Source organism: Podarcis tiliguerta (assembly GCF_965153285.1).
Source record: "Podarcis tiliguerta genome assembly, chromosome: 6".
Classification (NCBI taxonomy): Eukaryota; Metazoa; Chordata; class Lepidosauria; order Squamata; family Lacertidae; genus Podarcis; species Podarcis tiliguerta.
In genome coordinates, this window is record NC_139539.1 from 10258727 (window position 1) to 10279997 (window position 21271).

Consider the following 21271-nt stretch of genomic DNA (forward strand, 5'->3'; position numbering starts at 1 on the left):
TCGCTCCCCACCCCCTTTTTCTAAGGCACTAAGCTGCTAATAGCCTTTTAGCAGCTAATCCGCTAATCCCTTAAGCCGTTAATAGCCGCTAATAGCCGCTAAACCGCTAATAGGGCTAATCCGCTAATGGGCTTGCTTCGCAAGACGAAAAAACCGCTAGACAAAGAGACTCACGGAACGGATTCTTTTCGTCTTGCGAGGCACCACTGTACTATGGGTAAAGTTGGGGTGCTGTAAGCCTCCCCCTGCTCATGTTTGAGGAGGGGGAGCAGTAATCTCCCAGCAGTGCCTGGCTTCCAGGAAGAGCACTGTGGCCAGGGCCAACTCACTGAAGGACCAGATCACACAAACTGTGCTGCTGCTGCCACACAGAAACTGACTGGACTGGCCGTTCAGCACTGGCAGTGTGCTGCACCTCATAGCACACACTACTGCTGGCCACCTCACTCTGCCTAATGGTAGAGCCGGTCCTCACTCGCACACTACCATAGCTGCCTTGCCCAGCCATAAAGGAAGTGTAATGAGGACAGCAGGCATGTTGTAAATAGTTGCTCTGCAAGCCTAGGCAAAATAATATATTGAGCCAATTTCTGATTGGGGTATATGAGCTGAACCCTTCATTGGCATGGTGGGTGGTTGTTTTTTGGCTGATGTTTTCTACCCATGACCAAAAATATTCAGAGTTTCTACGAACGACTTGGAAATTCCTCAGCAGATCCGTATGAAAGGTGTTCCCTGAAAGTTGAAAGCTACAGCTCGGGAAAGCTTGCATGCCGGGCCACTGTTGTGCTTGAGAACGCTTGCTGATCTCGGAGACCATGAACTAATATTGTTCGCTCTTCGTGGTGTTGTGCATTTTTGCAGAAGGCGTTTTATCTCCCAGCGCTGCTCTCTAGAGTTTTTAGAAGACATAGTGGAATGTGCCAGTGTGCGAAGGTACTTGTTCAAAAGCAGCATTAACCTTCTCTTGTTGCATGCATTGCAAGTCCTTTCCCTCCTACACCCTTTTCCAAGACAAATTCCTCAGGTCCTGCATGTGTACTCATTCCGACTCCGACATGTGCATCCTTTTAATTACCCTTTTAATTTACATTTTGCCCAGATCTTACTCGCATTTCCCCTTACCTTCTTAAATCGTAGAACCAAGCACGTATCTGGATCACCGAGACATAAAGGCTTGAAGAAGATCCACTTCATCAAGAACATGAGGCAGTATGACACAAGGAACAGCAGGTAACCTTTCTGTAACTGAAGGAACCCCTATCCACCTTGCAGTTAAATTATGGCAAATGGCTCTACACTAGCTGTGGCCTATATGTTCACGAGTGACCATGTTTGGTGCAAAACACCTTGATGTGAAAACCTTACTAACGGGGGATTATGGGTGGCATTCATCTAAATCAGTGTTACCCAAACTTGGGTCTTCAGCTGTTGTTGGACTACAACTCCCATCATCCCTAGCAAGCAGGACCAGTGGTCAGAGATGATGGGAACTGTAGTCCGAAAACAGCTGGAGACCTAAGTTTGGGAAACACTGACAAATCTTACTCTGCATAAACACAGAGATTATTTTTTAAAAAAAAATATATTGAAAATTTTACAGCACAGTAGATTAGAGTAAATGATACAGAAGAAATTAGAGAGGAAAAAAGGGGGAAAGGAAGATGAAGAAAAGCAAGAGAATTCATTATATAATAGCAATAACGAAGTGTCGTTAAAATGTAATTAGGATTATAAAAATATATAATATATACATAGATAGATAGACTTATTGTATTCCTGTATACATTGATTCATGAGTCACTATGGTTTAAATAAATCAAAGGAAGCCATATTTTTGTCTTTCCAATGTATCAGTATTAATCTTTTTGCAGATGTAAGGGAGAGTCCATTTACGTTGACCATTTGTTAAGCCCCATTTATTAGGAATATAGTTTAAGGTGATGTTATCTTCTGAAATTTTTAACTCACTGAATTTAATGGACTTAACTTAGTTGCGCTCATTAATTCCAATGGGCCTACTCTCAAGTAAAACTATCTGACACCAACAGCACCACATAGCCAACTGGGTTGGCCTACGCAGTGCCATCATGGAGGTCGAATTCAGTGCCTATGCTTCTTTCTCATCTCTGCCCAATAGGCAGTTGATATTTCTGTGCCCTACTGAAGCAGATACTTGGAGGACTGGTAGAGAACTCATGGCTAATGGGAAAGTTAGAGCAAAATACACTTGGTTTTCAAGATAGTTTCCTAGGTCATTTTATTCTTATGTGGGAATAATCTCAGATGTAGTGTTGCTTCAAAAGCAGGCTTCCCCGACCTGATGCCCTCCAGATGTTGTGGACTAAACCACCAAGAATGTAGTCAAAAACATATGTGTTGCTAGGGCTAAGAATTACTTTTAAGAGAGGGCTTCATATTCTATTTATTCTACAGTGGTGCCTCGCAAGACGAAAAGAATCCGTTCCGCGAGTCTTTTCGTCTTGCGGTTTTTTCGTCTTGCGAAGCAAGCCCATTAGCGGATTAGCGCTGTTAGCGCTGTTGGCAGTTTAAGGGCTATTAACGCCTATTAAAGGCTTAAGGGATTAGCAGTTTTGCTGCTAAAATGCTTTTAGCAGCTTAGCGCTTCAGAAAAAGGGGTTTTGGAGCGGAAAAAAACCTCAAAAATTTTCGTCAATTTTCGTCTTGCGAAGCGCCTCTGCAAACGGAAAACCCTTTCGTCTTGCACGTTTTCCGTCTTGCGAGGCATTCGTCTTGCGGGGCACCACTGTATTTGTATTTTTGGTAGCCGTTTTTTAATTGTATTATGAAAATCTTTACTGAAAATATTGTTTATTTGTGTGTGTTTTTTAAAGGAGGGTTTCCGGAAATGTGGCCGTTGGGCTAAAAAAGCAAGGAGAAAATGGCTAAGTTGTGTATGTGTGTGTTACAAAGTTAGGTTCTCGCCGCTCCCAGAGAGCTCTTCTAACTCAAGATAGGAAGGCTAGATATGAATGCAAGTTATTTTCCATGATTCACTGTACCCTGTCTGTATTTCTTTTTAGGATAGTATTAATTTGTGCTAAACGAAGTTTGTGTGTGGCTTTTTCTATCATGCCCTACGGGGAGAATTTTCGGATCAGGTGAGTAGCTGCTATTTTTGTCAGACCGATAACTTTTAATTGGTTATTTGTTTATTATTACATTTGGACCCCCACTTTTTCTCCAAGGAGCTTCATGGTGCTTCTCCATTTTATCCTCGCAGTATCACTGTGAGGTACGTTGGGCTAAGAGACAATGACTGGCCCAAGGCAACCCAGCTAGCTTCATGGCTGGGTGAAGATTTGAACCCTGGTTTCCCTGCTATTTCCTTATGTTCTATGGTTTTTACTGATGCTCTAACATCATCACTGGTTTGCTTTTATGCCACTTTTCCAGAAAACTGGGCCCAAAGTGGTTCACAATGTGCCAAAGAAATGAGAAGTTCAACGGTCCTAAACACATTGGAAACAATTATAAACCATAATATCAACACAAGCACAAAAACAATCAGTGTAAAACAAAACAAATAAGCTAACTTAAGAGTTTAAAGTGAACACTGTATGAAACAATACAAATTCCACCGATATGATTTAAATTAAGTAACCAAAACTGGGCAGAAGATAAAATAAAGCAACTACAAATAAAAAGAACGGTATCATTGAAAGCAATGCCATTTATTTCATGATTACCATTTGCTTTTCACTATTTATTTCCTATAAATCGTTTTCCGAGCTCTGCCTGAAAAACTGGTGTATGAATACTGTAAATAAAAATTACACATTTGGTTTCACTAGTGGGTTGCTTTTCAAAAGGGTGTCAGCGTAAGCAGACATTTACTTTCCAGCTCTTTGGGCATGTCCTACTTAATAACCGATAAAAATGTTCCAGTTCTCCTCTGCATATATCTAACGCTTAATCAGGCCTGGCCAAACACAGAACAAACAGAACACGATTTCTGTTGTCACTCAAGCTCATATGCATAGCACACTGAAGAAGGAAACGGATATTTTTATGACAGAACTTGACATACAGATGTGCCTTCCATAAATAGACTATGGGAAACTTTCTTTCCAGCTCAGTGGGAACACTGCAAGGTCACTCTAAAGAGCATTTGCTGAAAACTAGATGAATGATAGGGGTGGGGTGGGGGAGTTGAAACAAGGCGAGGTATCGGATAGTGCAGTTATGAACTAGAAATCCCAGAAGACTGTAAAACATGTCATCTGGCAGCTACTGATGGATAATTTAGGAAAGGAATACATTTTTCTGTATATTTTATATACCTAGCTAGTAAGACTTAAATACACATGCCTACTTCAGATACATGTGCGCAATAAGATGATAAACAGTATGTTTGGGTATCTCTTCAAATCTTGTTGACTGAATTTTTTTAGCGCTGAAATCCCAAGGTCATTGATGTGTTGCTTATGTCTGAAACTGATTTGTACATAATCATTGAACACATTCAATCCATTGTTGGCTTTGGATTTAAAGAGCCTATAAATGGATTAGCAAACACAAGAAAATTTATTTTGTGCAGATTTTAATTTTTTTTTTTTTAAAAAAAAGGTCAAGGACAGAGTAGACAAAGTAGTCAAATGGTTTCCCACAGCTGGATTCACATCCATGTGGATTTTGCAATACGTAGTTGAAGCTCATGTTCCTCTCCCTGAGAATCCCACGTACCCCCAGAATTGCAGTTCAGGGATCACGTCCAAAACTAGCAATAATGTGTTCAGAATTCTGTGTCCAATCATGGGAATTCCTTGCAAAGTCGAGCTCTCTCTCTGTGTGTGTAAATAAAGTATGAATTACCCTCGAGTTAAATTACTTTAAAAATAGGAAGATCTCAGGGCCATTGCTTACATCCCCTTTGCTGGTTCAGTGAGTTTTTATGTCTTGAGCCTTTTAAGAACAAATGTTTATGGCAGCAGAGAAGACGTGGGAATTGGCCTCCTAATCTCTAGCTGTGTTGAGGGGCTTGTTTTTATTTTGTTTCTTTTTTTGGTTTTTTTACTACGGAGCTAGGATGAGAAGAAACAGCTTTAATTCCTGTCTTGCCAATTCTGCCCTTAACAGTGAACTGAGACTAGAGGGGCAGAAGCAGAGACATCCTTCTGGTGGCGTTTCGGTCTCTACGGAGATGGTGCTAGGAATGGAAGGGGTCGAGCTAGGAGCTGATGGCAAGGTAAGGAGCCCGTTGGCGAACGGTGGATCTCTTTGCTTGTTCTTGGAAGTTGTGGGGCCTCATCAGTTCCGATACAAAAATCAAGAGCAAGCCTGGTGGTTTAAGCCCACGTGTGCTCCCGCGGATCCTTCAGCTCTCTCAATGCAATTCAGACAAACTCTTTTGACTTCTTCTGATACTGTTTGGGCTGGGGTAGCCAACGCGGCACCCACACAAGCTGTTGGACTCCCATCAGCCCCAGGCAGCACAGCCAATGAGCCCCATGCTCTTAAGGAGAGATCTGGAGAAAGTAGCTGAATATCTGAGCAATGCCATGAAACTACATTGTCATAAGACTTGGGTGGTACTTTTTTAACTTCCTAGGCCTGTATAGTTTGATCTCAAAGCGTCTCCTCCTGTGAGCAGATGCCAGTTCTCTGTTTCGATTCATGTATTCTTGTCTTCTTTGTATGCCAATAAAGGTTGATTGAACTGATTAGGGCTAATGGGTTAGAGCACGGCAGCATTTGAAAGGAAGCCTATTGGCAACCTCTGGTCTAGATGTTTAGTTGGTTGCATGTGATCATAGGTAAGGTTGTTTAGTACTTTCTGTTTCTCTGGCTGATGGGAAGACTTTTGCATTATCGGTTTCCACATGGGGAGCATGTGCAGTCATCAGCTTGAGTATGGCAGGAATCCTGTTATTTCACAGCAGCGTCAGTTTCCCCCAATGGAAATGGCATGTGGTTTGAAACTCGCAAGGCTCCTCCACACAGCCAGTGAAGTATCTAAATCGGTGTTTCCCAAACTTGGGTCTCCATTTGCATTTGGACTACAATTCCCATCATCCCTGGCCACTTGTCCTGCTAGTTAGGGATGATGGGAACTGTGGTCCAACAACAGATGGAGACCCAAGTTTGGGAAACACTGATCTAGATAATGCAAAACTGTCAGCCTGGTGCCCTTCAAAGGTTTTGGGCTACAACTCCCATCAGCACCAGCACCGATGAGAGTTGTAGTCCCAAACCCCTGGAGACAGCAGATTGGTGAAGTCTGTGCCCAGACTCTATTTCTTCCTCCAGGCCCCATCCACGCAGGTATAGCGAGTTTGGTAGCTAAAAGATAGGATCTGTTAATGTTCAATTAACCAAGGATCATGTTCCCATCAGAGCCCATTGAAGAAGCATCCCTGACTGTTAATTAAACCAAAGCCCAAGATATGGGGAAATCTCATTTGATCACCAGAACACAGTGAGCCTAGTTGATATGGTATTTGTCCAGTGCAATAACACTTTGGTGCATTAGGTTCTGAGAATCCATTTGTGGAGCATTTAGAAAGTTATTCCAGAAAGATGTTAAAAGCAGCAGTTCAGTTCAACCTGGAAACTATAACAGAGCATTAACGTAATCTCTTGCCTCCCTTTCGTCCATTGCGTTTTAGAATTCCAGCCGAAAGCTATTAGGTCCGTGTGTGTGTGTGTGTGTGTACAATTCATCAGATTTACTCTAACTGTAAACACAGTGAATTGGGGTCCAGCTGCTATCTGGGGAAATGGCAGCTATTTGTTTTTTAAATAGCTCTCCAGTTCTCCCCAAACTATCGGTTGCATTTAAGACACAGCAGTTAAACTGAGATAGACAGTCTGTGTCTTCAGAGTTGATTCTAAGGGGCTTCCTATTTATTGCAAGAGAAGAAATTTTAAACTTGCAGTCCGGAGTTCAAATGATCCCTGCAAAAATCATACGGTGACTATGCTAACGTTAATTGGGACTGGCTATCTTGCAGGTTGTGTCTTACGCGAAGTTCTTGTATCCGACGAACGCTCTCGTTGGCCGCAAAAATGACGTCCATGGTCCTGTCCCTGTGTGCCGAGCCTCCGTTCTGCGGAGTACTGGTGGATCAAGATATAAAACTGCAACAGCCAAAACAATACCTTCCACAGCAGATATTGGTAAACACCATGTGACTCCTCTATGCCCTTCTGTTGTCCTTCTATGCTGACATTGTTTTTTTTTTTAAAAAAGGGCAAAGGTGATGATGAAATAGTGTCAGCGATAGGTTTTGATTGGCCAAAATGAGATTAGGAGGAATCAGAATATAAATTCCATTTAGAGAATTTGAATTCCATCTAGAATATGTTAGAAGATTCTGAGCTTTCAAGGGTTCAAGGCCCTTTGTTATTAATAGTAGTAGCATTAGCAGTAATGAATAGTAGTATTAATAGAATGCTTTTAGTGTACATGATACTTTAGAATAATGAGCACAGGAATGACAGGTCCCTGCTCAGAAGATATGCAGTCCCATTTCACAATCTCCACTTGTATTCTGCCTGTCCAAACTAGTTTTCTGCCCATCTCACTGCCTGGTTCATGCGCATGTTTTCAACCAATTGTTGTTAAGGAAGAGTGGATAACTGGGCTTCTTCAGCAGGAAAGATGGGATAGAAGTTATTATTATCATCATCAATTTTGTGCAAAGTCAGACAAACAGACCAATCTGCTGAATTTCTCCCATCATGTTATTTTTTTTAGTTATTCATTTAATAATTCCAAGAAGTTACCAGGGCAGTAGTCCCTCAGTAAGGGCTACAGACTTGTATTTTTATAATCAAAAGGGTAACAATTTCAAAAAGCAAAACTCTGCCTAGATAGGATACCAGCTTCCATGCCCCTGCAGTAAATGTTCAGGCATGCTGAATATACACAAAGCCGCTCTTAAATGCTACCAATTTAATCAGATTTCCTTGTGGTTGAGTGGAATATTTCATTCCTAGATGTTGCTTAATTTCAGCACTGAAATATCAGGACCATCTAAAAAGAACTATTTATTTGGGCTTCATAACCATATGTAGGCATAAGGATACAGGCAAGACATTTTCTGAGAATCAGGGCAATGCCTTAAATGGGTCTTATAAGAATCTGGGCAGAGTGCCAGCAACCTTACTGTAACACTGAGCTGGCATTTAATAAATATCCTATCCCGCCAACATTTGGCTTTTGCAAACTGTTTCAAAAGTCCTAATTTATGAATGCCACCTTTTGAATTTGAAACTAGAAAGCCAGTTCTGCTTAAGATGCAGACAGTTATAGAAATATAAGTGAGACCAGTAAGAAAACCATGTAATATATAATGCTTCTGTTCAGGGTTCTAGGATTGTACTCTTTCAGGATACGCCATTCCATCTAGTTTCCATTTGCCCTCCCCTCAAGTTGTCAGCATTCTGTGCCCAGTATGGCCCCATCTGCCCTATATATTTAAAGCCGTATAATACCACTTCAAACAGTAATGGCTTTCCTCAAAGAATCCTGGGAACTGTAGTTTGATAGGGGGACTGAAACTTATTGGAATGCCCCATTGCACCCCTGCCAAAGCCTCCCTTATATGGGTTGCAAGTTCTTGCAGAGTGATCATGTTGAGATTCCTGGGCCCTGTGAAATTGGTAATTTTGCCATGCAGGGATGCGTTTTTTATGTTTGTTCTACATATCGGAGCTTCTGAATATAGAGGGTTTATTATTCATCAAAGTGCAGAAACAAGCTAGACTTTGGGTTGAAGTGGTACAGCTGGTGATTGGTCTGTCTAGTGATCTGCTCTGATAAATGGGTTCATTTATCCGCGTGGATAAAGTCTTCTTGAATGCTAGTTATTTTGTTTCCTAAAGCCTTCCTTTGTTGTTATCTGAACCTTCTCGAAACCACTTCTTCACAGCGCAAAATGGAATTATGGAATTTTTGCACAGCGCAAAAATGAGTTGTGTTATTTGTTCCCATATGATGTAGTGATGACCACTTAGAAGGGCTTTCTTGCATGTTTTTTTCTTTAAAGCTCTCCTTTACTGTGCCAGTGAACTCCTAGTACATTTCTTTTCTTTTCTTTTTTACTTCTAGGAAATGAAGTTGGCGAGTTAGCAGAGTACAACCCCAATCTCCTGGAGGATCCTCAGTGGCCCTGTGGGAAGCACAAACGTGTCCTCATCTTTGCATCGTACATGGTACGAAGCTGGTGTAGAGCAAATTAATTCGCAAATAAGGCATTGTAGCCATAGTGTAGTACAGATCCTGGGTTCTGACTTCGTACAACCCTGTGCAAATAAAAATGTCTCCTTTTCCAAATTTTGCATGTTTCATTTAAATTTGGAATTATAGCCACCCATCAGTAAACATTCCTCGGGCAGCTTCCACACAAGATTAAAAATACAATATATCCTGTTTTCTGTGTGGGGGTGTAATGCAAGTTATAAATACAAGTGAGATGTGGTGCTTATTCCATTCTTCTGGAAGCGCAATGTAGCTTTCAGTACTTAGCTGTCTATACTAGCTGTTGTGGGAGGTGGTGTCAGCATTCTTGTCTCGACGCAAGGCTGAGCAGGTGATTGATTTCTTTTTAATCATTTTTTAAAAATATAATTTATTTGCTGAATCACCTTGGCGTGAATTTACCAAGTGGCTTTGGGCAAGCCACCACTCTTCAGAGTTTCCTCTTCAACCCCATCTCCAGTATAGGGATAATAGTGATCTTCCATAACAAGATTGTTGCAAGGATTGCTGAGAATGTGTATGAAGTGTTTTAAACCCATTAAAGGTGAACACAAATGCTAAGTATTTCCAGTTCCTAGAGGTACACACTGGGGGATCCTTAATCATGTGTGGCTTGTGACCTTTCCAGGGGTATTTGACAGGTCACTATTGGAGAACAGGTGGTAGGCTAGACAGAGCCCTTGTCTAATCCAGCGAGTAAATCCTAATGAACTCAAAAGTTCCACATTTCATCTAGCCAATTATATGGGCTCAAAGTGAACCGTTGCTTCACTGCATCAAAAGGTCAAGGCATGGGAGGGAGAGATTTGCCACCTTCCCTCACTCTCCAGTTAACCTCTAACATTACCTTCTAGGCTCCTTGGGAGTTTGCTAATAGTCCCTAGGGCGCCCTGCCGTAGAGAAAACCTGTTCAAATTTGCAGTCCTGCACCACTCTTGAAGTGCCAAGTATTACGGGATTAAGAGATTACCCAAGAGCTTTGAAAACCTTCTGTCCTCGGAGAGATTAAACTTTTCTCATCGAGGATTCTGCAATGATGGCCTAGATACAGGAGTACTTGGCTGTAATCCTGTACAAGGGCAAATGATGGTTAATAGCAGGAACTTCCCATTGCAGGATACCATCTCAAGCCACCGTGCTCTGAAGATGTGGTATGGCTGAAGCTAAGCTTTAAACTCTGCTGAGATCATTTGCTGTCCGGCCTAATGTGTGGAAGACAAGACTTGCTCTATGATTGACAAGACAGAGGCTAATAGTCAAAACCCAAGCTCATGGGCTCTTGGTCACAGAAGAAGGCTGTGCATCTTGTTAAAAAAGATGTTCAGTGCTGTGAGTTGTGAGAGAGTTAGCTGGGATGGGAGACCCTGAATTCAGCCTTCTAAGCACCACCTAGTTTGCCCCTTACTGTAGATTAGTTTCTCATGGAGACACTTTGAATCCTTAATCCTTATTCTCATTCTCTTTCAGTAAAGGCAGCGTAAGGATTTGTAAACCCTTTTCCTTTATTTTATTTTAGACCACAGTAATAGAATACGTGAAACCATCGGACCTTAAGAAGGATATGAACGAGACCTTTAAAGAGAAGTTTCCTCACATCAAGCTGACGCTAAGCAAAATCAGAAGGTAAATTAAAACAGGGATGGCAAAGATGATAGGAGGGTGCATTACTGTGTTTCTAAACCACTTTGAAACATGGTTCTTTCCTCCCAAACAGTAATTAATATATATGATTAAAATACTTTCAGACCACTCTTATGTAGGTTTACTCAGGTGTATCCCAATATGTGTGCCACAATGACCTCGTATAAACTTGGCTTGACATCTTGCACCATAACTTGTCAAGATCCTATTAGAAAGCAGTGTATGATGCTGGGGTGTGATATGATGGTTCTGTAGGTGATAGGAACTCCTTGATCATTGAAATCAGGGGTGTAAGACCTCAGGTCTAGGCCTCTCTGTCTGGCCCTTGAGAGTCTCCCCAAGGCCACACAATTTACCTGCTCTGCTTCAAAGCCTCAAGTTATTTTGCCTGGCTGGAAGATACCTTTTCACTCTGATAATGCCACTTGCTTGCCTGGATGGCAGGCAGAGAGGCATATGTGAGCATATGGATAAACTAACCAAAGCTAACATTTACATCCATTGCCTCGTTCACTTTTGTCCACTGGCATCCGGCCCTTGAAAGGTTGCCCAGAAAGGAGTATGTCCCCCTCAAGCTGAAGACGTTTCCGACCCCTGAGCTAGGAAGGAGGGGTTTCTTGATTTTGTGTCTCCCTTCCTCTTCCCATTTGGGTTAACACTCCTTTGGGCACCTGAAGATCGCTACTTGGTCACACCACATCCCCCATCTTTCCGCTGATAAAGAGCCGTGCATGTTCTTTCCTCAACCCTGAAGCCTTCAAACATCAGCCAAGAACAAACACTGCAGTCTTAAGCAACTTCTCACTGTGGCAGCTATAATAATAATAATAATAATAATAATAATAATAATTTATTATTTATACCCCGCCCATCTGGCTGGGTTTCCCCAGCCACTCTGGGCGGCTTCCAAAAGAATATTAAAATACTGTGATACATCAAACATTAAAAGCTTCCCTAAACAGGGCTGCCTTCAGATGTCTTCTAAAAGTCTGGTAGTTGTTGTTCTCTTTGACATCTGGTGGGAGGGCGTTCCACAGGGCGGGTGCCACTACCGAGAAGGCCCTCTGCCTGGTTCCCTGTAACTTGGCTTCTCTCAGTGAGGGAACCGCCAGAAGGCTCTCGGTGCTGGACCTCAGTGTCTGGGCTGAACGATGGGGGTGGAGACGCTCCTTCAGGTATACTGGACCGAGGCCGTTTAGGGCTTTAAAGGTCAGCACCAACACTTTGAATTGTGCTCGGAAACGTACTGGGAGCCAATGTAGGTCTTTCAAGACCGGTGTTATATGGTCTCGGCGGCTGCTCCCAGTCACCAGTCTGGCCGCTGCATTCTGGATTAGTTGTAGTTTCCGGGTCACCTTCAAAGGTAGCCCCACGTAGAGCGCATTGCAGTAGTCCAAGCGGGAGATAACCAGAGCATGCACCACTCTGGCAAGGCAGTCCGTGGGCAGATAGGGTCTCAGCCTACGTACCAGATGGAGCTGGTACACAGCTGCCCTGGACACGGATTTAACCTGTACCCATATCCTCGCTCAACGCCTACCTGCAAGATTAGAATGAGTTCTCCTTTCTCCAGATGCAAATAAAGTCAGAGAGGACACTTCAATTAATGCAGTCATGTGTTTGCAATTCAAATGTTACTGGGGCCTAATGCATATCATGTTGCTTGATCCACATCACAATGGATGTGTGCAAAAACGAGCCCTCTTCTTCCTCCTCCTAAGCATACAAAACATCAGCTACCTTCTGCAGCAAACACAGACCATCTGGCAAGAAGCAGAAATAAGAATTCAAGAACTGAGAGTCTTGTTTCCTAAGTTGTGGTAACCTTTTTTTTATATGAAGCAAAATTAGCTTTCTTTCCTTCTTTCTGTGCCCACAGTTTAAAGCGGGAGATGCGGAACCTGAGTATGGAATGCAACCTGGAGCCAGTAACTGTGTCCATGGCTTACGTTTACTTCGAAAAGCTTGTCCTGCAAGGCAAGCTCAACAAACAGAACCGAAAACTGTGTGCTGGTGCTTGTGTGCTGCTTGCAGCCAAGATTAGTAGTGATCTCAAGAAGCACGAGGTCAAACACCTTATAGATGTAAGTATAGCCAGAATAACATCCCAAGAGTATCCAGACCCCTGGAAATGCTGGTTCTTGCAAGTCACATTGTTTTCTAAAACTATGCATATAATTTTCGAATGAAAACATGTAATGGTTTTTAGCACTGAGACCAGAAGTAGGCTTGTACCCTTTTGACAGGAGAGATGTTTCAGGGTGATTGGCAGGAGTGAGGGATGGAGATAGAAACTTGCACCTTGAAATGTCAACTCTGCAGGAGAAAAGGAAGAGTCATAGATTACTCTTGTCAGGGGAGAGATGAAGAGTTGCAACCCTGTTCATTTTGCAGCTTTTTAATACCGTTGACCACGGCTCAGGGACTCAGGGTTGGGGACACTGTACTTCAGTGGTTCTGCTCCTACCTCCAAGGCCATTTCCATAATGCAGTTATTAGAGGATCCTTGTTTGATGCCATGGGAGTGGTCCTGTGGCATCCCAAAGGGTTCTATCTTGTCCCCTGTGCACATAACTGAAACCATTGGGAGCTTTTATCAGGAGATTTGGAGCGAGGTGTCATGTGACTGATACTCAGCTCAATCTCTCAGTTGTGTCTGAATCAGGAGAGGCAATTGAAGTGACCAGTCCTCAGAGGTAGTGATGGGCTACATGTACAAGTTGAATGTGAATCCTGAATAGACAGAGGTGTGATGTGTCCCATGTTTTCAAGTCTGGGAGACAGGTTGTTCTAGATGGGGTTGTGCTCACCTGGAAGGAGCAGGACCATAACTTGGGAGATCCAGTGCTGTCACTGGAGTCTTAGATAGCCTCAGTGGCTAGGAGCGCCTTTTTCCAGCTATGGCTGGTTCACCACTGGAAGCTCTTTCGGACTTGGCTTGGCATGGCCACTGTACCCCATGGTCTTGTAACTTCCAGGGTGGATTGTTGCAACATGCTCTATGTGGAGCTGCCCAACATGGAAACTTCAACTGGACCAGAGTGCAGCAAGCAAGTTACTGGCCAAGTTTTCATATAGAACTCACATAACCCCTGTTCTAAAACAGCGGCAGAGATTGCAAGTTTGTTTTCACACCCAGTTCAAGTTGCTTACATTCTTGTTTAAAGTCCTAAATGACTTTGGTTGCAAGTATGCGAAAGACAACCTCCTTACCTATAGACTCTTTCAGGTGTTAAACTGAATTTTAATGTTGTATCTTTAAATTGTCATAATCTGCTCCAGGATTTGCCCTTGGGGCAGGTAAGCTATCTAATATAATAATAGTGCCACAACAGCTTTTATTTCTCCTTTACTTCTAGCCCTAGCCACCACTAGCACGTGGCCCCCGAAAGGTTGCACACAAAAGAATGCGGCCCTCAGGTTCAAAAAGATTGGTGATGGCCAAAATGCCATTTAAACATCTGCAAAACATACTAAATACTGGTGTAATCTGTAGCAACCAGCTCGTGTTCTGTTTTACTGGTTTTCTGTCCTTACAGAAGTTAGAAGAAAGATTCAGATTCAACAGAAGAGATCTCATTGGATTTGAATTTACCGTACTTGTGGCTTTGGAACTAGCCCTCTACCTTCCTGAAAACCAAGTGTTACCTCACTTCCGACGTCTTACACAGCAATCCTAGCCAAAGCTGCATTCTAGCAGAAGTGCCAGTACTTAGACGCTGATTTTTGGGTGTTGGCCTCTGGTCCTTTCCCGTGCCACAATATTGAACAATATTGTGTATATACCCGACATGAAGACTGCAGTGGGATTTTTTGTGGAGCTACCAAGATGGTGCAGACACCACAGATTCCATGTGTGAGAAGTGGCAGAAGTGAGACATTGAACTTTGGACACTAAAGCACAAATTGTTTGCCGCCATTTGCCACAAATGCTGCTGGTCATAACCTAATTTAGCTTCCCACCCCCCACCCGTTTCCCCCCACCCCTTGGATATAATCTGTTCTTCCCTTCAAATACTGCTACTTTTTCATTTCCTTAAACTTTTATCATTCTCTCCCCACACCCCTTCCTTGAATCTAAAAGAGCATCATTTCCATTCCAAAACGTCATATGCTTCCAATAGCATTTCTGAGAATTCTTGCATTTTAAAACCATGGAAACTTGTCTTCTTTTGCGGGGAGGGGAGGTGGGTGCGGGGCAGAAAGAAAGACGTGCCTAAGACTTAGCTGGGCTGGTACCAGTCAGTCTCTCTCTTGCTCTCTTTTTGTTGCTTAGTGGCAAATTCTGAACTTAAAACAGCAATTTATCCTTTTGCCTTTGTTCACCTTGTGCTATAAGGAAAATTCCATTGTATCTCTACTATAATTTCCAGAAGAGATGTATATTTGAAAACAATATTCTACTTGGTTCATGATTTTAAAAACTTTTCTTTTTTATTGAAACATTTCCCAAACATTGCACTTGTTGATCAAGGCAGCTATAGCAAAACGATTTCCATTTTATCTTGTCCTTCAGAGTGTGACTGAAGGCCCTTTGATTTTTATGGTGGTAATTTGGCCTTGTAGCTCCCAAAGGTGGCATCTTTTTGTCACAGCTTTGCTGTAGGCTAGAATGATGAACTGTTTTATTTATAAACAATGTATTCCATGTATTGTCTTTCCTGTGTGCTCTTGACGAGTGTATGTGTCTCAGCTTGTGCAGCTGTCATTTTCTAAATTAAGCTGGTGAGACTAAAAAGGCATGTCTGACTTCGATAATCTTTTGTAAAAAAAAAAAAAAACAAACCAGAAAAATTGGTTCTTCCAAGCTTTTTGCCACTGTGATGGTTCTCATGAACCTGACTTTTCATTGCACATTCAGACAGCCAAACTCATTGAGGTTAATATCCAACACAGCGGCGTTGATAAAAATGATACTTCTACCACTGTTAGCCAGGTGTTTTTGGCTTAACCATCCAGATGTTGAGGATGAACAACATTAACTTCTTGTGCTGTAACAGAAAAGTTGACCGCTGTTGAATTTCTTTTCTAAGCAATATTGTGATACAAGTCAATGTGTGTGTGTTTGTGTGTCTGTGTGTGAGAGAGAGATATTTGCCAGGGAACAAAATTAATATTCTTGGGTGTTGTGATTTGATATGTTCATAGATTTATTTATTTTTAACTGTGATTTTGGCCAGTTCTATACATCATGCAGAATGAAATAGTAGACAAAGGTGGCATAATTGTGGACTGTACCAGTGCAGACACAGAATCATGTTTTCAAGCACACAGTACATACACACCGATGTGTAGTAAACCAGCACACTGGTGAAAAGCCATGTATAGTATAAAGCGTTCTTCCTGATGTGCTCTTTTATTAAATACAGGGAGTTTCTCACACAAGAGATCATTCAAAGATTAATAGCTACCACCACAGCTGCAGTCTGAAGTGGTATAGTCCACAATTCTTAATATCTCTGCCTGTAGATTGTCTCTCAAAAATGGTTAAGTCAAGAGGGCTATATGACTTCCAGTACCCAGAATGCCATAAATTCTAACTTGGGTATATGTATTGAGTAGCCACGAAATAAACTAGAGAAGGGGAGAGAGAATAGCAAAGTTTGGTGCTAGAAACATTTGAAAAAGGGTGTGCAGTGTTCAATGCCAAACTCCAGATAAGATTATTGTACATGAAGAGACCTTCCTTGTCTTTTTGGTTCCTGTTTCTAGCACCTATGCATGAATATAAAACCATTTTATATTTTAGATAAGGCCAGCTTGATGTCACTGAAATTGCAGCAATCCTAGTTAAGAATGCTTCTCTGACCAAGACTTGTGTGTTAATACATCTTGCTATAATAACACTAGTCATAGTATAGCATCTTTTTGCATAATGTAGTACAAGGAGCTATATAGCTTACTAACTAGTGCTGTTCAAAATGTGAGCTGTAGTATGCTTATTTCCCAGTAAACTTTGCCAATGCAGGACAACATCCTAACTGTTCCCAAGATAAAGTTTAGAAATGGCTTCACAGAGTGTTAAAACATTTAATCCTCTCCCTGAAACTGAAAGAATTTGCTTTTTTAAAAACCTATCAGTCTTGCATCATGAACACAATTGACTTGTATTAACACACTGTGTTTGAGTTGAAATAGTTGCCAACTTATCCCACCCCCCAGCTGAAGCAATCATTACCTTGTCCAACCAAAAACAGGGGTGATGAGGTGAGAAGTAGATTGATTCTTTTGGGATATATTTGAGCTTCTGGAGGCTGTAAATTTCCAATATGACGTATGTGAATTTTGGATAATGTATTATCATATATTTAATTTGCACAGAATATTATTCAGGCTGTGGGGCAGAAAGATAATTTATTTTACATGTTTTAAGGCTTGATCTTCACTCAGAGCATGTTCATTGTTCTGAATACCCGAGGGAAAATGCATGGGTACATCAGTTCTGTTAGTGAACTGGATTTATAATTCTTGAAAGTAGTGAGTTCTAGGATGAAGACTGTAGCCTCCAATCAAGATCTGGACTCCTTTTTCCTCTCATCTCTGCACAAATGTACCTACAGATAACAACTGGCCCATGTGTTAAGCAAAGGATTACCAGTGTCCTTTTATCATATATAGGGTATGTGTTTGTATTAAGCCTTCAAAGATGTCCATGGTCCAGCATCATATACATAACTCAAGAGAAATGTTGTTTCAAGGGACCTAAAGATGAAGAACTGAGTATCAAATTGTCCATTTTGAACTCTGCAAATTGACTTGTATGTTGAGAATCTTATTGCTGTGACTTAACCTGTATAGAAACAGTTTGGCTCTTGTTGTGTATGTGAATTGAGGGGAGGGGTGTGGAAGGGTGCTGTTCACATTTTCTTACCTTATCTTTTTGGTTCATATTCTCAATCAGCTATGCCTCTTTGTGTTCCTTTTTCATGCAAAAGCTGCCACTGTGTGGTAAATAATATTATTACAACCAAACATAGATCCACTGTAAAATCCCAGGCTTTCGTTGGAGAGAGATACTAGTCTCTTTAACAGTTGAGGTTTAAATTATGTAATCTTATGTAAATAATGGTGCTTGTCTACCTTCAGCCCAAGAAAACACTCTGGACTGAAGTTTGTATATTTATGTAAATAATATTTTTGTGCTGTCGTAAATTTTAAGTTCCTGCTTTGTATATTGTCTGATTATGTTCTTCCAAGGAAATGAATGGATTTGTTAATAAGATGCTGTGTAATTGAATGTTTTGATACCCATTTTATAACCAAGCACACCTGAAGATACTTCAGGTTAGTGTCATAAATATTCCTTTAAAAAACAGTTTACATGTCCTTTTCTTCTTTTCCCCTCCACCTATGCAAAATAAGTAAGTAAGTAAGGACTACTATGGGGAAAATGACTAGATTTTGGAACATATTCCAGAGATACAAAGATTTGTTACATTGGGGTGGGTTACCTAGAATTCTAAATAACCAGCTGCGTGCAGTTTTCTTATACATTCCTGTTTTTTACAGAGATGAACAGATTTCAGTTGACACAATTTGTGGCAAAACTTTGAAGAATGTAAACAAAATAAGGCTATAGCAGACATTCACATTTTTTTCTGCTATATTTGTGCTTTTTAGTGAAACTTCGAATTATACTCTACCTTGAAGATACAAGCTTGCAGATTTGTGGTTTTGTTAAGCACATGCCATAAACTTGTAAAGTAAGAATTTTATGTTTAAAAATCCACCAGTATAAAATATACTTTGCATTATTCTAGATTTAGTAGTGTTGGAAGCTGACACACTTACTTTAGCACAAGGTTTCCCAACTTGGTGCCCTCCAGATGTTTTGGACTAAAACTCCTATCATCCCTGGCTATTGGCCATTCTGCTGGAATTGCAGTCCACATCTGAGCTAGCCCTGCGTTAGCATATCTAGTCTACAGTACCAGAGTACAGTATTTCTAATTTTTGCAGTGTTCTACTGATTTCCTGAGGCCAAAATGCCACTAAAGCCTGCTGTTCCTACTTCGTTTGAATTTTTTGGCAGTGTGATACAGATGTAAAAGTAAACTACATAATAATTACTTTGCAATAAATATTTGAAACAAAGTTCAGTTCTGATGGGCTTGAAGAAAACTTCATGTACGTAAGCATGATAAATTAGTTACACATTTCATTCCTCAGCTGATGAGAAGTTGACTCTTCTCAGCAGCTGTATAAATAGAAAAAAAAATCCACAAATAGCTCATTACGACCGCTCCAGTTATAAGTACAAACAGGGCATCTGTTTCAGTGCCTGCCTTTTTATGCCAGTTGATCAGCGATATATTTAGATAAGTGACCAGAGTTGAGTTGCCCATTCAAAATGTTACAGAAGCAAGCAGCTTGAGAAGGCTTGGGAGCACAACAATTGCAACCCTTATTATATGTCCTTCTATAAGTGCCTGCCTTTGCAGATAGATTTTTATTTATTTATTTTTTTAGGATCTGCCTGTAGTAATTGGGGGGGGGGGTGCTATTGCTTTTTCTGGACTAGCTAGAGCTCTGCTTTCGTAATGTTGGGGTCCAGATAGAAAAAATTTCTCTGGATCTGGGGTCTTGCCATGTAGCATTGCATCCATTATTTTTATTCAATTAACAAAAAACCTTTGGTTTAACATCCAGCAATGCAGCATCGAGCTCATGCACTGTGGCAAATTTAAAACGACAGCTTGTAGTCACTAAGTATGGAGTTGCAGGACAAGTGTCAGCCGTAGCAGGCCATGCTTGGCGGGTGGGTTCCTAGGCCCAGTAACTGTCCCAAGAATGCTGTATCCCGAATTTTTCATAGAAGAGGTTATCAAAATGGACTTGATAAATTTTCTTTCAGAACTTTCCTCTAGCACCCTACAGTACAGTGTGCATCACAGCTAGGTGCGTGGAGCATTGGAGCATATCATACTAATTAAAAGCATGTATATGCATTTCACAACTGTCTACAAATGCAAATAAAATGCAAAGCACATGTGCTACAGAGCTGGCTAGTCGACAGCTAGGGTTGCCATACTCACTTAAGGACTCAATTTTAAAACTGTGTTGATGGAAGGCAATCTTACTCGGCTATGAGTGATCGCCAAAGAATATGATTCCCAAAATCCGGACAAGGTTGTTGAGTTGCTTTGTCACCAACCCCCGAAGTTGTTGAGCTTATTTTGGGAACATCTGTTGAAATGTACAGTTTTTGGGGCTTTGGAATTTTTAAGGCATTTACATACTTGCCATACATCCAGGTTTTCTCAGACATTTTACCTATTACCCCAAAATTGCCTGTAAATGCCATTTTGCAGCCCGATTACCAGACATAAACCCAGACATATACCACACCCTGCTCTACTATATCTGATAGCAAACAGGCAACTGCAAACATGAGTGTACCCAGTGCTATTCTTCTAGAAAAAGAGGTGCCAGAATTCACCATGAACGCCTCCCTTTTTCTATTATAATGGCAATGGCGCCCACCTGAGAAGTGCCGGAACGGAGTTCCCGTGAGCTAACAAAAAAGGCCCCGAGTGTACCAACACCCGAGCAGAATAATTATTTTCAGTGGGTATTTTCCTTCCCTTGCCAGGGGCAGACTTTGGTCTTTCAAATTTCAGTGGCGCCCTCTGCAAGGCCAAAATTCGGGCAGGGGGTATCCCTCGCCTCGCCTTCCCTTCTGCTCAATTCACACCCACCTCCTCTGCCCTCACACACCAACATGGAACTCTGCCCACTGCAATTTCCTCTTGCTCTTGCCAGCGACATTTAAACCAACTTGATGGGAGCGAACATGTGCTCCAAATGCTTTAAAGCTCTAGCTGCAGTTTGTGCGCACTGTCCATTATTTTCCTTGTCGTGATATATGAGGTAATGTGGGAAATACAAGTGAACCGTTGTCTCTTGCTTGTATCTTTTCCCTGCCTATTGATATCAAGCAGAAGCCTTTTGCCCGGCCTGCTGAAAACATTTTTGTTCAGACAAACCTACCCAGGTACTTAGGAAGTGATTTTATTTGTTTTCAGTATTTTAACTTGTGTAGGTTTTGAAAGCACGGTTCTGACTCTTTCTTGATTTTATCATCTCCCTGTAAACCGCTTTGAGTTTTCTTCTCAGTCAAAAGGCGCATTAAATGTTACGAAGCAATAATAATATCATTTGCTCCCTTCATTCTCCTCAGCGAGGAACCTCTCCAAATTCCCGCCTTTTTGCGCACAGCCCCGAAACGCCCCCCCCAACACTCGCCCTCTTTAGCCACGCCCATTCCATAACGGCTTCTTCTGCCCCGCCCACTCGAAAGCCGACACTCTTCACGGCGCGGCCCTCCTTAGAAACCTTGTGTGCGCGTGACGTCGCCGCGCACGCCTCGTGGTCCCTTGCGCCTGCGCGCTGCCGCCGCTGCGG

At 41.7% G+C, this 21271-nt stretch overlaps 1 protein-coding gene and 1 long non-coding RNA gene across 2 annotated transcripts in view; one reads left to right on the forward strand and one right to left on the reverse strand.

Annotated features, from left to right (window-relative positions):
- Positions 1–14399, reverse strand: part of LOC310680758 — a 36187-nt gene extending 21788 nt beyond the window's left edge. Inside the window, exons 1-2 of the long non-coding RNA XR_014512914.1 lie at positions 13103–14399; positions 12408–12630 (exon numbers count right to left, since the gene is read on the reverse strand). This is a non-coding gene — a long non-coding RNA (uncharacterized lncRNA). The remainder of the gene's footprint in view (positions 1–12407; positions 12631–13102) is intronic.
- CABLES2 (Cdk5 and Abl enzyme substrate 2) overlaps positions 1–18182 on the forward strand; it is a gene marked incomplete at its 5' end in the record, with an annotated part of 50192 nt that extends 32010 nt beyond the window's left edge. The window contains 8 exon segments of the mRNA XM_083447428.1: positions 1141–1233; positions 3045–3122; positions 5101–5209; positions 6975–7140; positions 9077–9180; positions 10743–10849; positions 12747–12951; positions 14407–18182. Of these exon segments, the coding sequence (XP_083303554.1) occupies positions 1141–1233; positions 3045–3122; positions 5101–5209; positions 6975–7140; positions 9077–9180; positions 10743–10849; positions 12747–12951; positions 14407–14547 (1003 nt within the window). The 3' untranslated portion in view covers positions 14548–18182.
- Positions 18183–21271: the final 3089 nt, after the last annotated feature.